Here is a 23,681-nt window from a genome sequence, read left to right as displayed (position 1 = left end):
CCGGGACAACGTTTCAGGCTGACGGGAAGCTCGTAAAGGACTCTCGGGCACTCTGACCACGCTCGCAACTGGTGACGATTTCACGGTGCGAGAGCCAGTTCGTGAAACGAGGAGGTCCAGCGCTCCTCCAGCTAGATGTGCTCCGTGTTCCTTTAAATATCCGCCTGCGAGCGGCGCTGCGCTTCTCGCCGCGGCCGCTAGGGGCGCCTCTGCTCCATTTTTCGGCCGCTCTCAACAGTTCATCGTCTCTGTATTAGGGACAGGAGAGGATCTCGGCATTTTATCAAGCGGGGCGCCCAGAATCGCAAGGAGCGGATAAAACCACAACAACAAAAAAAAAAAAAAAAGAAAAACCCACACACGTCCCGGCCGCTTCCGTTTTCCGTGGCAGCTTCCCTGCGTGGAACGTGAGGAAGTGAGGAGACTGTCCTGGAGGAGGAAAAGCGTGATGGATTAACATCGTTCCGCACTGAGTGGGAACCGTTCGTCCTGCGAGTTAGTTTTCTCGGCGAAGTCGTCCTGGCTCCTCTCGCTCCTCTGGATCTCCTCTGGATTTTCCCTTTTTGTCCCCTCTTCGCGATGAAGGCTTTCCGCCAAAAACCGCCTGGACGTGACACGGACGAAAACTGACGGAGGGGGGAAGAGTGCTGGAGCACGCTATATGGTAAAAAAAAAAAAAAAAAAAATAAGATAAGATCAAATAAAATGTGTGCATGCATTAAAAGTCGCCGTTCCGCATCGGCCCCGACACGAAGGGCAATGTCACGATTTTGGGAGACGGAGTGGGAACTGTGGGGAGGACAAGTGCGCGTCGAGTCTCCGAACTTGCCCGTTTCATCGGAATCCGACGTCACGGGGACAGAATATTTAGGACGACGCCGGAACGTCCATTATTCCACGAACCCCCCGTCGAAAGTGCCCAGTCTCGTTACCGTAAGCTGATTTAATGTCACCCGGTTTAATACCGGCACCCCCCCCCCCCTTCCTTTTTTCGCCAGCAATCAGTCTAATGTGATAAGAGCCCCAATTTATTCATCTTCTAATTGTTATAGGACATTATTCAAGTTGGACGAAGAGGGGAAATCAAATTCCGGCGGCTTAATTAAGGCGGGTCTGACGAATCGCCCGGCCTAATATTAATTGACTTGTAATTAAGCATCGATGGTTGCTGCGAGTAAAAATAAATAAATAAATAAAAAAAATTATAATAATAAAATAAAAAATACTCGCCATGTCGCTCAGTGGCGCGTGAGGGGCGAGCGTGCGTGCGAGCGTGCGAGCGTCGCGGCGGCATCGCTGACCGTTATGTCGTCTTTATTCCGAGGCTGGCACGTCCGGCGTCGACCGGGATTGTGAAGCGGGTTTGAAATGCTCTTTTTTTTTTTTTAATTATGATTATTAAAATGGGGCTTGAAAAGTTGACTGCGCGGGGGACGTTAAAATGCGGCGCGGTGGAGGGGGGTGCAGGACTCCGGCCCTTCGGAGCATTTTTTGGGGGGTGGGTGGGTCGGGGGGGGGGGGGGGGGGGGGTTGTCAGTCAGTCGCATAATAGGCCCACGCAGCTCGAGACGCGGATCACTTTCGCGTTACATGTCCGCGCCACGCACGCACGCACGCACGCACGCACGCACGCACGCACGCACCGCGCAGGAACTCTCTCGCTCCAATTCTGCTCCGGCGCCGTTAATCACCGTGCAAGACAGATATTATCATCATTTTTTAAAAAAGAATTTTTAGAAAAACCACTTTGCGTCTAATTTAACTCATTATTGCAGTGCCTTGCTTGCGAGGGAAAATACGTTTTTTTTTTTGTTTTTTTTTTTGCCGCCAAGTTCTCTCGTTCTGACGTTAAACGCACCGCACGTCATCCCGGGAGATCAAATTGATTACGGTGCCCGTGTTTACGCTGAGAAAGCGGCCCGTTTTTATTTTTATTCTTTTTTTTTTTTTACCCTCCGTTTGCTCGTTTTGTAAACCGGTTGCTCGGTTTTGCGTACATGAGACATACGGATACGTCCGCGTGAAAACGATAAAAAAAAAAGACAAACCGCGATAAATAACGCGGTACCCAAAGGTACCGGATCTGTACAGGGGAGGGAGCCCGTCCATAAATAATGGAGGCGTCGACTCAGCCGGGTCAGGCTGCTACATGCCGCCGGTTTTAAACGAGGTCCGGGATAATGCATTAGGACTACAGCCACCCGTGGGTCCTCCGCCTTTCACGGAGAACTTTTTCGTGAAGCCTGCAGCAAACCTAATCGCCGCAGTTCAGTGTCTGCGGCTTAATTCCCCCCCACCAGACCCGGAGCCCCAGACATTTACATTTATGGCATTTATCAGACGCCCTTATCCAGAGCGACTTACAATCAGTATTACAGGGACAGTCCCCCCCTGGAGCAATTTAGGGTTAAGTGTCTTGCTCAGGGACACAATGGTAGTAAGTGGGATTTGAACCTGGGTCTTCTGGTTCATAGACGAGTGTGTTACCCACTAGGCTACTACCACCCTAGTCAGACGCTTAGATCTTTATTTTAGGCCGACGTGACACGAGACGGCGGGAAGGCCAGACGTCGCGGCGGTTCTGTCCGGCCTTCCTGTCAGGCCCTCTTGACCGACTCACTGTCAATTAGGGCTTGTTCACGTATTTTATTCCCGCATCTTCGGATTCACAGCAACAGACTATATTTTTGCGAGGGAGTCTTGGTTTGCCCATTGGTAAAGTAAAGTGAAAGTGAAGTTACGGTGACACAACATTAACAGCATTTATCAGACGCCCTTATCCAGAGTGACTTACAATCAGTAGTTACAGGGACAGTCCCCCCCTGGAGCAACTCAGGGTTAAGTGTCTTGCTCAGGGACACAATGGTAGTAAGTGGGATTTGAACCCGGGTCTTCTGGTTTATAAGCGAGTGTGTTACCCAGCACCACAACAAAATGCTTTCAACCATCACCCTTGGTGAGCAGTGGGCAGCCATGACAGGCGTCCGGGGAGCAGTGTGTGGGGACGGTACTTTGCTCAGTGGCACCTTTGGCGGGTCGGGATTCGAACCGGCAACTTTCTGATTACGGGGCCGCTTCCTTAACCGCTAGGCCCCCACTGCCCCGCTTTGAAGCTCGGCGCTCCGGTGCTGTGTGATTCGTGATTTGAGGGCTACCTGTAAAGACCATTTCGTGTCAGCACTCGTTCCAGAGGTTTCGGTCCCCTGGCTCTCAAACTCTCAAACCGCGAGGAGCTGTCGCGTTGTGTCTCTCAGGTCGCGGGCAGAAACCGCGCATCATCATCCCTTTTCGGTGCGGTGCGCGTGTTTCACCGTTAAGGCGACCCCCTCCCCCCCTCGCCATGCGGGCCGCTGCTCATCGTGCGCGCTGTTCTTCGTCTGGTGCATGGCTGGGTGTTGACATTACGGTGGCTCCTCCAGGGCTCCTGAAAAGCGGCTCCACCTCATGAGCGCACAGCTGGATCCGGCCTGCTTCGCGGACCCAATTTGGCTTCCAATTGCGCCTTAAGTGCGCCGGCAGGCCGGGCCCATTTCCTGGAAGGGATGCTTTCCAGCGCCCTGAAGGACCAACACCTTTCACTCTTAAAGCATCCACTTCTTTTTCTCGACCCTTTTGTGTTTCTCTTCCTAACGTTCTACTCTGCTGGACAATTTAAAGGAAATATGATTCTGTCTTTTTTTTTTTTTTTTTTTCAGGCAGGGCAGGAGCTGTGAGACAGGCTAAATGGCCCTTAATGGACTTGCCTGCTTGTTTCTGCCTTCGCCTTGACTCCTGCATGCCACTCCTGTGACCCCGCCCCCCTCAACCCCCAGAACTTCACTTCCCACCTCGGCTGGCATGACCCGGCACGGGGTCCCAGGCGAGCGGTCTGATAATGTGTCCTCGGTTCACGTTTCTAGAACGCTTCCCCATTTAAAGGAAAAGCAACAATAATTAGGTTACCACAAATCGGCCATTTTAATATTCCCATTGTTTTGGCATGCCTGACCGAGTGAATCACATCCAAATGCCATTGCGGCTCTAAATGCCATCATTACAAGTACGGTTTCGGGGGTTAGGGCCTTACTGTACACAGTCCATTACAAGTCCATCGCCAAGCGGAGGGTACGCGCACGGTGTCTGTTTACTTGCACTCCGCTTCTCCGGAACCTGACTCACGGGCATTTGAGCCCTTTAGTGCCTCAGCAACTAGCTGACTAATTATGGACTTTGATGTGCGCCCATTTGAATAGGGGCTCCCGGTTGCCTTGGCTGGTAAAAATAGGACTTTGGAGATTTAAGATGTCCACCCATTCCCCTTTTTAATGGCCATTTAATCTAATAGCCGAGTCGGTCATCATCCAAACGTACAATTATGACTTTCCCACTGATCTTCTGAAGCATGCCTGGCTGTCCATGCCCTGCAGCACGCGCGTGGGAGGCTGTGTTCTCTCCCAGGGTTCAGGGATTGGCGGAAGAGGCACCGCACATTGCGGCGGACGCCAACACGGTGACCCCTTGGAAGCCGTGTCAGTTGAATCGTCCCGCTCTCCCACACAACCAATGAGCTGCGTGGGCCACACAGGGCCTTCCCATCTACACGTTTTTTTTTTTTTTTTTTTTGCCTTCCCTCGCGCTACGGCCCCCAGGAGTTCGGCTGGGGGGGGGGGGGGGGGGGTAGCGAGAGCGCTTACCCTGGAGATTATGTCATGACCGAGTGACTGCAGCCGCACACTCTGCTGCGTGCGGCGTGCGGATTTGCGGTCTCATTGGGTGCCGTCAGCCCAGGAGAAATCCCCTTGCATGGCGAGAGGGGGGTGGAGCTGCTGCCGGGTATCAGCGGTGCTGCAGATGCCTGTAATTACAAGGCAGGAGGAGTAATGCGGAGCGGCTCCGGCCGGCCGCCAACTTCCTCGGCCTTCCTGCAGCCGCGCGCGCGTCTCTGTGTGTTTGAATATGTTTTAGGATCAGTTATTTAAAATCGGTACCTATACGCTTGCACATTTTAGCAGGAATTTGGGTTGTCCAACTCTATAATAAGAAAGGAGGAAGACAACTAGGAGCATGACAATACTTATTTATAGAATTTCTTTTTAGAATGTAGAAATTGTGCACTGAAAAGAACACTGGCTAAACTCAAAAAAAGTCATCGGTTGCTCCTTATATATTAGCATTGCCGTAATGTGAAAATCCAATCAAAGCTGCTGTAACCTGTTTATTTACATTACGTCAATGCTAAAATATTAGGTGCGACAAGTTTAGCCACTTTTTTCAGCGTGTTTGGCAGTTATTATCAGCCCAACAAGCTCCGACAGAGTAAAAGGGCTTGTTGCCAGTTCCTGTTTTGTTTTTAACGCAATATATAGAAAATAAGCAACAACTCATTAACAATGATTTCTTAGGACTAGATTGCTATAATTTATATTGAGAAATATGACCTAGAAAAATTTGGAGAGTGTTTTTTTTATATTAATAACAGACCCTGTTCTGTGTAGATCTTTTATTCAAATGCAGCGATGTGGCTCCATTTAAAAAAGATTTTTACACGCATAATATTAATACAATATAGGTGCACTGAAAAAGATGCGAAAATGTGTTATTTGAAAAATTGTGGATGGCAGTGCATCTAGTTTGAAACTTGTTGAGTGTTCCATTTTGCCAGTGTTGTAGTTCATAGATTGATATTAAATGTCAACTATAACTTTAACTAATAGAGACTTAGGGTTAAACAGAATGTTTCCATATTTACACAGTCTACATTTAGAAGTTTATGATGCAGTAAAGGAAGCTTGTGATTGTGCCTGTTAATTTTCTGAGACGTTTGTCCTGCTCACATTCAAAATCTCATTCATAACACCGCTGACCTGCAAGCTAAGCATTATAGTCTGGAAATAGACGTCGAACCACTCCTATAAATTTCACGAAAGCCTTATTGGAGGTGAAATGAGATCATTAAGGTCAGTGCGAGCTTGCATGGAAGTAAAGCACTAGGTGATGGAATGTTTAGTCTGTTGACTGACTGCAGTAATAACTCTCCTTTGTTCTCTATGTTCTCTGCTTTTGACAGCTTTGGTGGAAATAATAGGCCGTTTGTTTTCCTGAGTGCACCTCTATATAAAAAGAAGGACCTTCTACCAGCTTCTATCACGAAATATGCTGAGCCTCATTAAAGGTTCCAAACAGGAAATCATTGCCCTAACTGTAATTACTGTAGATTAAAGAGTTGTACATAAAGGACATTGCCTTTTGGGTATGAAGTTTAAAAGTCCTTTTAAGTGTTAATAGCTGTAACCTTTTACATTCAAATCACTTACAACAGTTTTGCCTCAACACTAAAGCAACCGGCATCAAAATGAATGAATGTGCTTCACTGATTCCATATTCAAATACAAAATATAATACATTTGATTAGGAACAATACACTCAAAAGAAAGCCTAGTGAAGTTAAAAAAAAGAAAATACTGGCTCAACTTTTAAATGAAGTAATGTCACACCTAATTTTTTTTAGCATCGCCGTAATGTGAATAAACCAGATAGCTTATTTTAAACTAGTTAAAGTTAAAACCGAAAAAAAATATCTTAGCAAAGTGACATTTTTTGTAACTACTGTAACGAGAAAAAAACACATTGAACAAACGGTTTCCTTTTTTTTGTAGGCTGCATACGACACTCCAGCCTCTCTACATGACTTTGTGCTGGATCTATTTCAGTACATTTTATTTTGATATTTTGCATTGCTCATTAGTTTGAGCAGCTGATACAAACCAACAAACAAACAAACAAACAAACAAACAACAGCACAAAAGGCAAGTTGTACAGAAAGAGTTTGACCCTGTGCGCTCTTCAGAACCAGATTGATGGGGGAGGATCACGCCGGTCACGCGTGACGTTTTTAACACCTGGAGCAGCTTAATCATCCTTGCGGAGGGAGAAAAACGGCGAAGGTGGCCACTGCGCCTTATCCCCTTCCAGGAATGCTGTGGGCGGAGCCGTGCTTTGGTTTTATTAATTGCCAAAAGTCCTTTGTTTATTTTCTGTGGGCACGTTTGCTGTGAAGACTGACATCTAGCCTTTCGTAAGCCTGTTGTCTGTGAACCCGGGGTTGGATATGTTGGACGCCGATGACTGTGGAGATGCGGAAGGAAAGCTCGACTCGCAGTTTTGCATACATTACTCTTCATTTATTTTCCACGCATCCACTTGCCAAGTGTTGTCAGCTACTGCCTCGCTTCGGCTCTCAAAGAGATTCCTCTTCAGAGTCCAAACATTTGGCTTATTCTAATTTGCCCATCCACAGACTAAATATTTGACTCCGCAGTGTGGACGGTGCCATTTTTCTTCCCGGCCCGATTGTAAAAAGCTCACAGCAGTTTTATAGTCTCATTAACAATACAGTACACAATCAATGCAGTAGATTTTTCATTTCGCTTCTCTGTTTATCTGTTTGCCTAATTATTCTGGAGCGCAGGCGGCTTCGCATTTGTTTGGAAGCAGATCATTTCTATTGTGCCTGTCAATAGGAGCAATTTGTTCAGAGATATTATTTATTTATTTATGTATGTATGTGATTTGCGTGGAGTGAGGACAACGTTGAAGCCAAAAAAAAAAAAAAATGTGTGCTCACTGTCCTCCATGACTGTGTCTGCAAAGGCACCGAGCACACATGCGCGCGTTTCCGGGATGGACACATCCTCATTGGGAATCACGGGTTGAACGGGTCTCGCTCCATGACTATAGGTGATTAAAATCATCAACGCAAAATCAGTAAAGCTTTACGAATCATTACTTTTGTACATTGAATGCTTTTAATTCTTTATTTAGCTAAGTTCATGGTTTTACATATGTTTAGTTCATAGATAAAAGAACAATAGAACCGTGGAACTTGTCATTGACATTTTTGTACATATTTTATTTATATATTTTTAATATTGAGTATGTATTTTTTATGTTGAAATCCATGCGTGTCAGTGCATGCTCTTTAAATGTTCAATGAATGATCATTTAAGTTTAGGATTTTTTTTTTTTACATCGCCCACACAACTCAATTACAAGCTTCAATTACTATCCCATTCCGAAGAAGCGAGCTGTCCTTTGTTTCTGACCTGTGTCTATGTGTGTGAAGTGAAGGAGACTGAGACTCGCACAATTCCTGCCTTCCCATCTCTGATGTGGACTAGGACAGAAGCCGGAAACGGCGCAGACGGACCTCCTGTCCCGTGCGCTGAATGCTGCGGTTGTGTGGCAGGCCGACGCCTTCAGTGTGCGCTTGTACAGTAAGATTCAGGACAAGTGTCCCATTGTGGCTGCACACAAACCCCATTGTGTTGCCGTGGGAGCCCTGACAGTTTTGTTTCATTTTGCGGGGCTAAATGAATGCCTGATCTGAATTCGCCTGTCTGCGTGTCCACTGGGGAAGAATAGCCTGCAGTTATAGATGTACTCCCATTTCTCATTAGGGCTTGTTTTCTGCCGCGAGAGCCCAAATATAGCTTTCGTATGCTTTGCAAGGTTGAAAAGTTCCCCGAAACGGCTTTATTGGAGGAAGCAGATGCAGTGTGGGTTGTTGCGAGGATGTCAAACAGCTTTCCGATGCGGCCTCGTGGCGCTGTTTCCTGTTGATAGCTTCATTTCCCTAATTAGTGCCTTCTCCCACGGTCTTGGTGTTGTATTTCCAACCTTTGCACTGGTGTGGCGGTTTTTGGGTCCTCGTGAGCCTGGCCAACAAAGATTTGATCTGTTATTTACCCCCTTTCACCATCCTTGTTATCCGACGAGCGCGAGGGCCAAAGATGATGGACGCGCCGTCTTTTCGGGGCTGTGATTCTGGAATGTTCTGCTTGATTGCAACAGTGGAAGACTGTAACGGCCAATAAAAGCCGCGCTCTCCCATCTGCCTGCACCCCAGCACTAATGAATTATTTTTTATTCCCCTCGCAGGATATAGACCCGAGGCTTGACCGGATTTGATTTATCAGCGGACGCCCTGCTGCAAATGGCTGCGCTGCCCATATCGCCCGGATGGAAAACAGATTTGTCGATAGGATGCGCCCTGATGAATAGTGCTGAGTAACGATGTCGCCTCCACAAGCCTTGTGAAATCAATGGGAAATACCTGTCATGCGAAGGGCCTTTTGAGGGTTTTGACAGCCACGTTTCGGGGAGACCTCCCTCTTTGATCCCCTCCTCCAGTCCGGTTCTTCTCTGTGGTTGGATACAAACAGCAGCGCCACCCTTCGGTGAGGTGCGAGCCGTCTGGGGCTGGTTTGGCACAGCTGGTGCCAGCGGTGAAGGGAGCATGCTTCTGTGGAGCTCGTGGAGAGCCATGTGGCCACGGTTCGGCCTCAGCTCCAGCCCGGATACCCCCTTTCTTCTGTGGATATTGGGCTTCACTTTCCAGGCCCTTCTGGTAGCCACGCAGAAACTGGACGAGACGGACCCAGTGGTGACGACCACCTATGGCAAACTGCGTGGCTTCAAGAAGGAGCTCAACAATGAGATCCTGGGCCCTGTCATCCAGTTCCTGGGCGTACCCTACGCCGCCCCTCCCACAGGCGAGCGCCGATTCCAGCCCCCGGAGCCGCCCATCCCATGGCCCGATGTGCGAAACGCCACCCAGTTCGGGCCCGTCTGCCCACAGAACATCCAGGAGGGCAGGCTGCCGGATGTCATGCTCCCTGTGTGGTTTACCAATGGGATGGAGATCGTCTCGTCCTACGTCCAGGACCAGAGCGAGGATTGCCTTTTGTTAAACATATATGTGCCCACGGAAGATGGTGAGTTTTAGAACAGGTCAAGCAGAGCTAATTTCACCTCTGTTCTGGTTCCACCTCGGTGTTGTGTGCTGAGTACCCAAGTGGCAAAGAAAGCATGACCTCTGCATGTTCTACTGCATGCCACTGCTTTTGTGTGTGTTTGGGTGCGAGCGTGTGTGTCCGTCTGTCTGTCCGTGTGTGAGGGCGTGGCTGTACACCTGTCTCCTAATCCCCTGCACAACCCCCCCCAGCACGTCCATTCAGTACGTGAACCTGGGTCCTCTTTCCCCTGTCCACTCCTGACCGCTAGCGGCCCATCATTTGTCCATTGTGTGTGCAGGCACAATGAAATGGGTTCATGAAAGGGGGGGGAGCTCATGCACAGTAATGTAACATTGATGATGATGATGATGATGATGGTAATTATGATAGCAGCTCTCTTTGTTAACCTCCTTTCCTCTCCCTCAGTCAGATAGTGGTGTTGCATGCTCCGACTGTCTGTGATGGGGCTCCATGTTATTTTTTAGTCTTCTATTCATTTTGCAGTAAAAAGAATATCCAAGGAATGTGCCAGGAAACCGGGCAAGAAAATATGTAGAAAAGGAGGTATGTATGCACTGAATTGAACAACAACGCAGGAAAGGATAAGGACCCATACCCCCAACTTTCTCTCTTCCTCTCCAAAAAAAAAAAAATGCCCTCAGAGGACAAAAGCGTGTGCCCTTAAGGAGGGATTGCTGATTTGCTGCCAGGTCACAAGTCAGAGAGCCTCCTGTAATTGATTATCTCTATGAGGAGTTAACGGGGGAAGACCACGCCGACTCTTAAATTAGATGGGCCCACGTTGAACTTGCCAAGTCTAATCTCAATTAAAAAAGATGCTATCTCGGTTTCTGTTGGCTTACACTGGCTGTATCGATCATGGCTTCATCAAGATAATGTCCCCCATTCGCGGTTCAGGCCCACACCCACAAACACACACACACAATCTTTTCCCTGCTGGCACAGCTCGCCTTGGTCTAGTGACTGCGACCTTGGTGAGGCATGTCTTATTAATGTGACCTTGTCTCCAGAACACCATATTTACACAATCGGCTCCCCTTCGGGCTCTGCGCCGTGCCCAGACTCCCCCTCCAAACCGCCATCCTTATTATCCCACATCCAATGTCCCTTATACCCTCTGCCACCAAGGTCAGCGGCGCGACCCTTCCCCATCTACCTGTTTTCCCCCCTGACCTCCATGAGACAACAAATTGCCCAACTGTGACCCTCTCGCCGTATCCTGTCTAAGTCCTTTCAAGTTCGGTGTCCACGCGACCGATCATCCTAAAATTAAGCGCATGGCACGCAGACAAAGTCCTCATTAATGCAAAACTGGGGGAAGTAATGACCATATGATACAGCTAGCGTGGGCCAATGAAGTGACTGATGATGATGGTTTTCACTTGTTATTGTCTTGAATGTTTAGCACACAGTGTGGAATGTGTTTGTGTACTTGCTGTCCTTTCTGCCATGCTTCTTCAATGTTTATGGTAAATTGACCTGTTTTCAAGAGTTGCACAGCACTCGGCTGAACTATTAATAACGGGTTTCTGTGTTCCGCGAAGCGAAGAACGCAGAGCAGATCCGCCTCCGATTGCATGTGGATGCAGACATCGTCGCAGGCCCCCACAGCCAGTCTCTTCTGTTTAAATTTAGCATCTCTATTGAGCTTAAACGAAAGCTCATGGAAATACAGAGTCTCCTCGGTGACTAGACAGGAGATGTTTGTGGCATTTTAGTCTTTTAGGTTTGCCTAGGGAATACAAATATAATCAACAGGATTGTCAGAATATTATCACACCATGGAACTGTGAAGATAATACATTTTTATTCTTACTAAGCTCCTTTCCTGGTTCTGAATAAGCGCATGGGGTGTGTTTACTAATGGCACCCTTCAAAATACCGGAATCAAACTTGAGGTTTGGTAGCGATTGTGGTCCAGGGATGTCCTTAACAGAGATTGTGTTTGTTATGTCTTCCTACATACCCCGTAGACCAGGAATATTAGGAGTGTAAGGCACAGAGGGAAAGGCAGGAGATGGACACAGCACTGCATCTGTGACATAATATGTTGACAGGAATGGTCTTAAATCATCCGAAATGTGTGCTGTCAATCATTCTTATGGTGTCCTCCTTTTAACACTCTCCTGGGCTTCACACCAATAAAAAGGGATGGGTGGATGGTTTGCACCTTATGGCCCTAAATGTGCTCAGGAAAGTCTTCGCTTTTTCCGTTAACATTAGCGTTTACCATCCCAGTGTGCATAATATGTTTGCTAAAGAAATGTTAAGTCTTCATACGTTTGGAAAGGGACTTTGGAGTAAACTGATGAAGCCAACAGGCTCAGCAAAATATTACATTTAATATGCTCCCATAAATGATTGATGGGACGGTAGCAAAGCAGCTTTTATTTTCTGAATTCTCAGGTCTGTGATGCAGTTATTGTCCCAGCCCCAAACAAAAGTATGAAAAATACATAGGCATTGTTACGGGCCTTAATGTCTTCCAGTTTAAAGGAGTATATAATTACATGATCACTTATTCATAGTGTTTGCATCGCGTGCGAGGTTTCACCTTCAAGGCATCTGGGTGATTTTTGCACTTTACCTCGGGCACACTATAAAGCAGTTCATCATTTATTGAAAGTAAATGAGATTTTTTTCCACAACAAAGCATATCTTATTATTATTTTTTAAACGGAGGACTTATGCATCGCGCCTCCACACATTTGCAGATAATTTCTCCTGAAAGCACTGGTGGAGTTGTTGAGGACCAGTACCACGTTACTGGGTGTATTTGGGTTAAATGGGCCAGAGGTTATGCAACCAGCACCTCATGCATATTCAGCTCTCCATCTCTAGAAGGCAAACAGATCCGTCCATTATTAACATCATTAAAAAATAACAAAAAAACATAATAAAATAAGCAGAGCGTGTCTGAAACGGTCTCACACAGACTTTTTGGTGATTTCAGCTTTCGCTGCCTTCGTATGCAGAGGCACCCTGAGGTCTTATTGTGCAAGCGAGCAAAAGCACAGCTTGGAATAGCTCCGTGGACAGGTGCGGCGAGAGATTGGTTACCCCTGCGATGTTTGAACAAAGTCGGAGCCCCGCCTTTTAATATGATTGCCCCGAGCACTATTTGAAGATGTCACATAAAATAATAAAATGCCTAGATAAACCTGACATGCCTGTCAATAGTTGTAGACCGCAACAGCATTTGGGTTTTTCCCTTTCTCTCTCCCTCCAATGGACCCGTAATCAGAAGGTTGTCAAACCACCAAGGTGCCACCGAGGAAAGCACCATCCCCACCCACGGCTTCCCGGGAGTCTGTCATGGCTGCCCACTGTGATGGTTAAAAGCAGAAGACACATTTTGGTGTGTCGCCGTGCTTTGTGCTGCAGTGTTTCACAATGACAATCACTTCACTTTCACTTCAGGTATCTGGAGATCAGTTTTCTTTTTTATTGGAATCAGTTTTGGTGGCCTTTGTCTTTATCCAAAAATATATTGATATTGGTCAACACATATACATTTACAGCATTTATCAGATGCCCTTATCCAGAGGGACTTACAATCAGTAATTACAGGGACAGTCCCCCTGGAGCAACTTAGGGTCAAGTGTCTTGCTCAGGGACACAATGGTAGTAAGTGGGATTTGAACCCGGGTCTTCTGGTTCATAGGCGAGTGTGTTAACCACTAGGCCACTACCACCCCTATACTATGCATTTTATTGTAGTGCAATATTCTTAATGTTTTATTCAGTAGTGTGGTATAAGTACATACATTTCAACATCTCGTAACATTAAAAACAGGAGGAAAGAGCAGATCTACGAGCGTGATACAGCTGAAGTGGCCACACCCACAAAAATACGCAGTTCAGGTAACTGGGATGAGGAAACGAGACATCAACAAGGATCAGATGTGAAGCCGAGTCGCAGAGTGCATGGAATTCAGTTCAACATTGTTTTAATACATTTCCTAAAGGACGAAAAGTTGTGTGTCATGGGAGCACAACATTGAGGTTTAAAATCCAGGTTTTAGAGGACAAATTCCAGTTAGGGCTTGTTTTGAATGACAAATTCCCACAAAGGGCTTGTTTTGGGGTGCTTTAAAAAAAAAAACTAAATATTTGATCCGTGTTTTACAAAATGTCATTCGGATTCGATGTGCACTATAGCATCTGCTTGATAGTTTTTATAAACTGTTTTTGAGGAATGCATTTCATTTGAGCCATATGAAGAATTTTGGAAGGCGCTAAATAGCTAGAGCCATGAACTGTGACAAAACGTCATTAAGAAGGAAATATGGCGCCGTCAGGAATTTGTAAAGATTAGGGCAAGGAGAAAGCTGATTATGGAGACTACCAAGAGGGCAATAGCAACCTCTGAGGAGCTGCAGGGATTTATGGCAACAGCCGGCCACTCCCTGCACATTACCACCAGTTCAGTTTGTTAGGGTGACAGGATGAAAGCAATGTGGAAATGTGTTCAGATGTTTTACGATGTTTTATGACACCAAGGTTTAGCATTTTTGTCTTTGGTGCAATGGCAATTCAGCTCATCACCCAGATATCTACATTGTGGTCCCAGATTCATATTGTATGGATTATATAGATCTGACTGAACCTGCTGCTGGTGATGCAAATAAATTAAGTGAAAGTGAAGTGATTGTCATTGTGACACACTGCAACTCAACTAAATGTGTCTTCTGCTTTTAACCAATCACCCTGGGTGAGCAGTGGGCAGCCACCTTAGTGGATCAGGATTCGAACCATCAACCTTCTGATTACGGGGCCGCTTCCTTAACCTCTAGGCCACCACTGCCTAAATAAATGTTAAACAAACTAAATTACTGCTACTGTTAAAAAGTTACTGTTCAGTCAGAATCAAAGATTCGATTGACTTAAAAATATGAACTTGTAGTGTGACATAGATGTAACAGATGATTAAATTACATGTCATTCATTTTATTCTCTTCGATTTTGTTCACATTGGTAGTCAATTTTATAATAACGTGACATTATATGAAAAAAAAAAAAAAGTAAAACAATGAATAGATTTTTGGGTATGATGTGTACCAGCTTTGCATACATTGAGACTCAAACCCATTTGTCTAAGCTGGTGGATTGGATGAAGACCCTGAGCATGTGATCTCCAACTCCAAGGCTGTGAGGTTTACCTGTTTTTAGTGGTGAAACTTCCCTGGTGTCCTTGGCTCTGAGCTGGGCTGAATGAAATGTTCATAATTATGTCTCTGTAATTAGCTCCATGCTATTCTGCATTCCATTTCACAAAATTCTTGGCCTTTGGTGATGAAAAGCCGCCCACAATGTGCTCAAGCACTCGGCGTACTTCACTGCAGCGTTTTTAATGAGCCATGGACAGTGTTAGGTCTGGACAGTTGGAACGTTTTTTACCAACGGAAGGAGTCAATTACAGTGACTTTTGCAAGAGCTTTTTAAAAAGAGGTCAGGGGGAGAAGGGAGCGGTTCATTGAAATAAAAACGTCTAAAAAATTTTATGTCGCGAATGAACCATTTGCTCCAATTTCTTTTGCATTCTAATACACATAAAAGGTTTGGCATGAGTTTGTCCTAGTTTATAATGCAGGGTTTACAGACTTGCCCACTTGAGTGTAGTTGAAGCTGATCGCAGGTTTAATCTATTTACTTCACATAAAGAAAAATGGTATTAGGTGCTAGAGGACATATAACCTGCGTTCAGTCAATTACAGTCATCTGGTAGTAGCGGTGTGTTAACCGCTGGACTCAAATGCATTTCGAGAGTGAGGGCCTGTGAGGAGAATGGTGGTAGTGTGTGATGTAAAGATGTACAGCCTCGTGTAATATGTAAAGGTTGAGCACTATTGCATTTTCCCAGGACATGCTTTTACGACGCCATTACTCAGTTGAAATCCCCCTTTTTTGAATGCATTTAATTATTTGTAGGAAGTTTGTCACTTTTTGGCCCTTGATGTAAAACACATTTCATGTGGTAGCGTTTTGGCAAATAGCTCTGTGAGGATCAGGCTTTCTGCATTACTATGTGTTGCCAAAAAGAGTAATGGCATATTACCCACATCCTATTGGTTCTCCAAAAGAATCGTTGCCTCAGTGTGCAATGTGTTGTGCCTCATACATATTTAAAACATGCTGTTTGAACAACACAGTGATATGTTACCATGAGCGCAATTCTCTTATACTGCCATTGTTTCAATTCGGCCTTCCTCTGTATATCGTTTTCCTGTATTCAGGCATTTTTCAAACGCGCTCTGCACTATGCAATATCAAACCCAAAGCCATTCTGCGGAGGATGTATGGGTGATATAATATTGAGACTAACTTGGCCGGTGGCAGTCGTGATAAATTCAACCAGCTGAAGCACTTCGGACTGGTTTAATGCTGCAGAGCCTGGTCTCTGATGCTCAGCTTATTTCCTACAGAAGCCACCTTTAACATCCATTCTACCCACCGTTTCCCTCTGCATACGTCTCCCTGTTTCAGCAGTGCACCTTTTATTGCTGCGTCTTGGAAAATGAGTAAGTAAGTAATTGATTTTTGTCATCTGTGCTGTTTAGAGGCAATCGTTTTTTGGGTTGTTATTAAATTTTGAAAGGTAAAAAAAAGGTACTATAAAGTACCTTGATTCATTTTGCTTCACTGAAACAGTTGTGCTGCTGAGCTCACTTCTTTAGCCAGGAAATACAACTAATTAGTGATATAAGCTGGCATAGCTTATATCGCTGCCATGTTTCTGAGCGTCAGGACTTTTAATTTACAGCACTTTTGCACACACATACACACACACACACACACACACACACACACACACACATTAGCAGATCACTTTATATGGTTCCTTTGAGAGAAAGGCTTATGCTTAATTTAAAGTTATTTTGTTTTCATAATTTTATGTCAGTACTGATGGTTGAGAATTATGTTCGCCACTCTACATTTGGGTGAATTTGAGTGCAATGTGTATGTATGGTTAAAGCATATGATTATCTAGCATTTTGGTGGTTTTAGTGAAATTTTTTTTTATTATACTGTAAGAGAACACATATAGATTTTTTTTTATTAAAAAGCAAGGATTACTGTTATGGTCCTTAAAAAGTCTTAAACTGAACTTTCAGTAGGGTATATGTAAGATGTCTGACTTATTCAATTCAATTGACTAACTGTAAGATTTTGAAACACGATATGCTTCTGTCTGTAATGATTACATTTGGTTGGATTGTGTTGGTGCGTTGTTCCTGATCTTTTACAGAAGAGATAACACCAAGTAAATTGCGAGAAAATAAACATCATCAGTAATAACTATAAACCAAAATTCTGATGGGCCTGTGTGGTTGATGGTTGAGGGAGTGGGCATTGTTCACAGAAGCTGGTGTTGGTCAGAGGAAAGGGGGTCGGCCGGAAGAGCGGGTGTCAACTGCAGGAACAGGCAGTCTTAATAAAGTGACTGAAATAGCAGGTGGTCGTAACAATATGTCTGAAGGAGCAGGCAGTCATAAAAAGATGGCCGAAGGAGCAGGTGGTCTTTATAAAGTGGCTGAAGGGGAAAGTGGTCTTAATAAAGTGGCTGAAGGAACAGGCTGTCGTAAAAAGATGGCCGAAGCAGCAGGTTGTCGTTATAAAGTGGCTGAAGCAGAAGGTGCAAATTTTGGCATGTTTTGGTTGAACCATGTGCGAGCAGGACACAGGACCATAATTGGAGGCAAAATAAATGGCATTCAAACAAAAAAGAACAATGTCAGAAATATGAGAAGAAATTAATAAAAAGTTTGACTGTATCAAGGGTGTCTCTCAAGCATTTTTGCGCATTTTGGTCTTTGAGCAGGAGGTGTTTTTAAAATGTTACCAATGTTAAAAAATGTTAAATAAATAATAAATAGTCTTTTCCTCCTTGATTGAAATATCTTTTTTTTTTCAAAATTGTGCGTGATCCGAAAGTCAGACTGAAGCAAGCCATATGTCAAAACATTGATCTTGGCATGATCTACGATTTGCAGTGTACAAAAATGTAAAATTTTCTGACTAGAATAACAAGCGTGTTCTGAAATGGACCCCATATCATGTAGAAAGGAAAGCTAGACAACTTGGCATGAAAGTCCGTATCAGCGCAAATCCCAAAAAACATTTTTTTCCCACTTTGCAAATCTTCGTCCTGGTTTGTGGGTGATCTGAGGCAGCGTCAAATTAACAAATATATCAGACTGTGCAGAAAGTAAATTTTTTCTGTGCGTTGCAGGGTCTTAGAGTAGCCTTGAGTAGAGTAGGCTTGAACCTAAGACGTGTTTTTTGACCGAAAAACACAGACAGACACATCTGATATGTCAGAGCGGCCTCGGCTTAACTTTCGGGTCACTAGCTACGACCGGTAAGCCACAGTGGGCCAAAAACCTCTTGCAACACAAGAATACCGACAGGCCCTTGTTTCTGTGTGTTGTCCCAATGTTTCTGTGCATTGCAAGGACTAAAACTGGCAGCGTTGTATGTGAGGTTTTTCCAGGTTTTTCTGGGATTTCCTACCCCGTTTGGCATCACCAAGTCTCCTGGGTTGCTACCTTGAATGGTTACTTGCAGAGAGCTGAAAATATTTTCCCAGCACAATGCTTTCAGGGCCAAATGATATACAACTTGAAACCAAAAATCCAGAAGAATTTTGAGGGGTCTGTCAGGGCTTTTGTCACAGGAGCAGGTGTTGGCGATAAGAACCGGCATCCCTAATAAAGTGGACTGTGTTGCTAAGGATTTTCTAGGCAGTTGCTATGTCATGAGGTTTGGGGCATGGTAGCATATTAGCATATTCATTTTTAGCATGTCAAATGTAAAAACCCACGTTATATACAAGGGATGTTATAAAATTTTGTATCTACTTAAATACCAATTAGCACTGGTATTGATACTTAAATTCCTTTTTTGCTTCTGCCGGTTCACGGAATTCACTGGCCTTTTCAACACGCATTGCAGCAGGTATCCCTTCTACAAGCTAACCAATGGATCCAATGCTTGCATGATAGACACACACTATTTATTAATGTATTTATTTATTAATTTGTTTGTTATCAGTTTATTTATTCATTCATTCCTTTATGTAGTATGTGGTGTTCTTTTTTAATATTCTCTATTTATTAAAAATAAATAAATAAATAAATTTCCTGTGTTTGTTTTTCCTCCCCATGTAATATAAAAAAATGCTATGCATTTGCTAAGAAATGCTATGCATTGATTCTTCATTATTCATAAAAGTCAGAAGCTAACCTGTTAGCATGGCAATGATAATGTAAACTTTGGTCACAGGGTGGGGCCACGATGCATTGGGGGACATTTGATTACAATTGCAAAATGTCAGCTTAATTGTAGATGTCAGACCAAAATGAAGAAAAATACTTGCACGGGATCGAAACAACCCCATTTACTTGTTCAGGGTGTGTGTCTGACCCACCATTCAAAATTTGGTGTGTGTTGGTTGAATTGCGTGCAAGTAGGACAAAGGATCATAATCAGAGGTAATATGAATGTGATTCCTTAGAAAAAAAGGCATACCTAAAAAGTGAAAAAAAAGACAGAGGGTCCAAAAAAATGCTACCAATGCTAAAATGAACATTCAATCTATTCCTATTGGCATTTGACCCTGTTTGAGCATTAATAGCTCGACCACTCAACTAACTGTAAGATTGCTTATAAAAGTAATAGCACACCTCTCACAATAGAGTACTAATTTTTGATATATAGATTGTGGGTGCACGTGCTTTGGTACAACCCACATTAAGTGCCAAAAACTATTTAAAAATTACAAGTAATTGCATACAACCCGTAGGTCCCACCAAAGGAAACCATATGTCAAACCGTGCAGAAAGGAAAGTCCTACGAATTGGCATGAAGTACAGGTATTTGCGCTCAAGCATGTCAGTGCAAATCCCCCAGAAATTTCCCCACTTTTCCTAAATTTGGACCCAATTTGTGGGTGACCCATAGGCCCCACCGAAGCAACCAATATGTCAGACCATGCGGACAGCTCAGGCCTTCAGCCTGGCCTCTCCGCTGTTTATGTGCATTGCAAGGGATTAGCATGGCTGCCTTGAACACACATGGGTTTGTTGTCTTTTTTCTGCTTTTCTGTTTTTTTTTTCCTGGGTTTTCCCGGTCCACGTTGGTGGCACAACACATCTGATATGCCGGACCTCAGCAAGCACCTGTAATCCTGGGTTGCTAGCTTTGACGACTACCCACAGGGGGTCGAAAATGTATTAAAAAAATAATTATTTTTTCTAACATTAACGATGAAAAGTAATATTAGAAAGGGATATTATAATTGTGCAAAACATACAAATGATCATAATAATAATAATGGGAATGTAGCATTTTTCTTATGAAAGACAATATCTAAATAGTAAAACAATATTTGACATGGGGATCCTTTTTGTCCTTCATGGAGGCCTATGAATTTATGGAACTATACAAAATAAAAATATCAAAATAAGATGAACTCAAGAGTATGGTCAGGGGACAGAGGACAGTGGTTTGAAAAGTAAACTAAAAAATAAAACTAAAAAGTCAGTATTGATTGGGATATATCTTTGTAGTTTTTTTCCCCTAAAGCAGACAGCTATTTTAAGGAAAAAAAGAACATTTTTTTTATTCAGTTTCTTTTATTCAGTTGCCTGGAGTCAGTTGCCATGCACTTTGCAACTGAGCGGATCAATTTGGACATAGCTTACACAATTTGACACATGTTCTAGTTTGGTAATTGGCAGCTCTACATTGAGAAATTGTGTAACACTGCGCCCGTGTGACGGCTTTGAGTTCCCGCCTGATGTACTTTAGAGCAGCAGAACCTGCTCGAAGATCACTAAGTCATTTTTATCTGCTGTGCACCAGGGGCCGGCTTTTTGATGGACTGCATTCGGGGAAATAAATAAATAAATAAACAAGCCAACGCCGTTCTCCATCACGCTAAAGTAAATCCCATGAAACACACAATTGTGGCCAAGAAAAAAAAAAGAATTTTCAGCTGATGAAAGTGAAAAGCTTTAGCTTCTCGGATAAGCCTTGTTACAATAGTATGCTTCACATCATACTTCTTTCCCTTCAAGTGTCCATGACCCCTGCCATTCTGCACATCTGTAGGGTCAGAGTCTCAGTTGCAGATCTCCCAAGCTCCGTTAATTACAGTAAAAGCTACAATTGAAAGTGCTGGATTAAACAACCAGGCTGTTGTGCTGCAGTTGGCCTGGTTCCCAATTTTCTCATGAACTTAATTACAACCGTAAGTTCAGAAAGTCATCATATTGCATCTATACACCAAGATGCACCAAGCAGCAGCAGTTTTGTAAGTTGTTAGATCTTCGTAGTTATCACAAGCATCTCATTCCACAGATGCTGGATTATTTTTCTTTTTTTTGTGAAGTGAAATGTGTCCTCTGCTTTTAACCTATCACCCTTGGTGAGCAGTTGGCAGCCATGACAGGCGCCTGGGGAGCAGTGTGTGGGGACGGTACTTTGCTCAGTGGCACCTTGGCAGATCGGGATTCAAACCTGCAACCTTCTGATTACGGGGCCGCTTCCTTAACTCAATCTATTCCTCGACAATGTTTTTTGCCAATTTGCATTACCCTGCTGAAAAAGGCCAGTTGGGGGAGATTTGAGAATATTATTACCATTGCAACAATTCTTAGGGGTCAAAAACTATCCAAAATGCCAGCATGATGCCTCCAGCTTCCTTCTCCTTTCATCAATTCAAGGAATGAATGCTGAAGAAATCATATGTTAAGAACATGAGATAAATGAACAGCAATTCAGGGCCGGGGGGTTTTGATTGGGGAAGGGTGTAGGAGGAACAATCCACAAATTACCAGCCACCCTGGTGGCAATTCTCCCCTTCTCCGGCAAAGATTTCATTAATGGTCTGAAGTTAAGGTCAGTAATTAGTTTCACTGATCCTCAGAAGTGTGACTAATTGGAATTTAAGGCTTCTGCCAGTCAATGCAGTAGCCCTGCGCTTGCTGTCCAATGTGCCCCGCCTAGACACACACATCAGCGTGGACACTGACTCTCTGCCCCGAGTGTGTTTTTGGCTTTTCTCTGTGTCTGCTTGGCTTACCAGGCCTGCAGTCGCCACCGCGGCACCTCTAATTAGACGGGGGACATCAATAACTCATCACTCCCACCATTAAACGCATCGGCGTCTGTGCCACGGCTCACATTACAATTTTGCTGGATCAGTGACTGTGCTGCAGGTTCCATTGCCTTGTCTGTGGCCGTGGCTTTACATTGTGTTGGGGGTCATTTAATCACAGAGAGACTGTAATGTGTGGAAACATGTGGAAACTGAGAGCTCATATGATGAAAAGATAACATTCTGCTCATTGAGGGGCCACAAGGAAGGCTTCACCTTTCATTAATGGGAAGTCCACAGCAATCATTTTGCTTTTTTGTGATCTCAAGGACAGAGGATATTGTGAATTTATGAATCATGGCTTTTGATTCAGGGTATTTACAGCAGAGTTACAAGATCTGATTTAGCACTAGTAATTTTAAATGTAGCTCTACACAGTAATTTCATATTTTTTTACCCTGCGTTTGTGTTCCAATCACTATTATACTATAGTAAACCGGTTTAAACAGTTTGTGTTTGATGAAATTGATTATTTCTGAATGCCACTTTTCATGCAAACTGTTTGTCATTTGGCCATATGTTCATTGTAGGCCAAGCAGCAGGCTTTCTGGAAAATGTAATTTCCAACATTCAACAAAAACTCAAACATACCTTCAAACATACCTTCAGCTCTGTACATTAATGTCTGGAACAATCAGCGTCTGGGACCCCAAGTCACCTTGACAAAATCTCTAGCACAGACATTTCTTCTACATTACTGTAAGGCTTTCTTGATTATGCCAAAAAAGCTCAAATTGATGGCAGTATTGCACCCTAATAATAGTAATAACAACTAGAAACCGAACGTCCAGAGGAAATTTTGATGGGCCTGTCTGGACTTTAGCCTCACGAGTGGGCTGTTCTCATAAAGCACCAGGCATTCGTAATAAAGTGGTTGAAGAAGGAGGTCGTCTAAATGAAGTGGCTGCTTTGTGATTGTGTTGTAGGATAGTGTTAGTAATGATTATGTAGGTGGTTTCTAGGGTTCATTAAAGTTCAATGAAGGAAATGCTGAAATAGGGGAACAACAGGAAAATGATTGTGGGTTCAAAACAATCCCATTTACTTGTACAGGGTTTATGTCTGACCCACTAAGCAAAATGGGGCCAGGATTTGGTTGAACCATGTTTGGTTGAACATAATCAGAGCCAAAATGAATAGGAGTCAAAGAAAAATGAAGGATGCCAGAAAAGTGAGAAGAAAGATGATGGGTCCAAGCAGAGAGTGCTTTTTAAATGTCACCAATGTATTCCTATGGGGATTTGACATTGTTTGAGCATTAATATCTTGACCACGCCCACTTGGATTGCATATAAATGCAATAGTATATCATGCAATAGGGAAATTTTTTATATATAGCTTGTTGGCGTGCTCAAAAGTGACTGGCGAAAAAAAAAACTTTTCCTCCCCAATCTACACTTTTTCAACATTGTTCATGATCCAAAAGTCAGGCTACAAAGTCTGAAAAGGATATGTCAGAATGTGCAGCGACTCTTGGGTCGCGAGCTTTAATTGCTGGGACCTGCAGGGGGCCAAAAACCTGTTGTAACACAAGGAGAAATGATCATACCGACAGGCCCAAATAATAATATGAAGAAGACAATGAAAGAAGGAAAAAATTGATGGGTCTATGGTGTACAAATCTGACATGGTGACCACAACAACAATGTTGTCGCATCATGGAATAAAATCTGTAGAAAATGCAGGCGCTCAACTGGCTAATGATGACTCCAGCGCTCTGAAAC

At 44.0% G+C, this 23,681-nt stretch overlaps 1 protein-coding gene across 4 annotated transcripts in view; it reads left to right on the top strand.

Moving 5' to 3' along the window:
• The first annotated feature begins 234 nt into the window (after positions 1 to 234).
• nlgn1 (neuroligin 1) overlaps positions 235 to 23,681 on the top strand; it is a 155,924-nt gene continuing 132,477 nt past the window's right edge. For 2 of the 4 annotated variants that reach the window (XM_029000419.1, XM_029000417.1), the window contains exons 1-3: positions 235 to 664; positions 8,917 to 9,752; positions 10,278 to 10,337. In XM_029000419.1, the coding sequence (XP_028856252.1) occupies positions 9,275 to 9,752; positions 10,278 to 10,337 (538 nt within the window). In that variant the 5' untranslated portion in view covers positions 235 to 664; positions 8,917 to 9,274. The remainder of the gene's footprint in view (positions 665 to 8,916; positions 9,753 to 10,277; positions 10,338 to 23,681) is intronic. The other 2 variants (XM_029000420.1, XM_029000418.1) reach the window with 1 other exon arrangement.

The sequence above is a fragment of the Denticeps clupeoides genome, chromosome 13 (assembly GCF_900700375.1).
Source record: "Denticeps clupeoides chromosome 13, fDenClu1.1, whole genome shotgun sequence".
Lineage (NCBI taxonomy): Eukaryota > Metazoa > Chordata > Actinopteri > Clupeiformes > Denticipitidae > Denticeps > Denticeps clupeoides.
The sequence above is the reverse complement of the archived record's forward strand: the minus strand, read 5'-3'. Positions and strand labels throughout refer to the sequence as shown.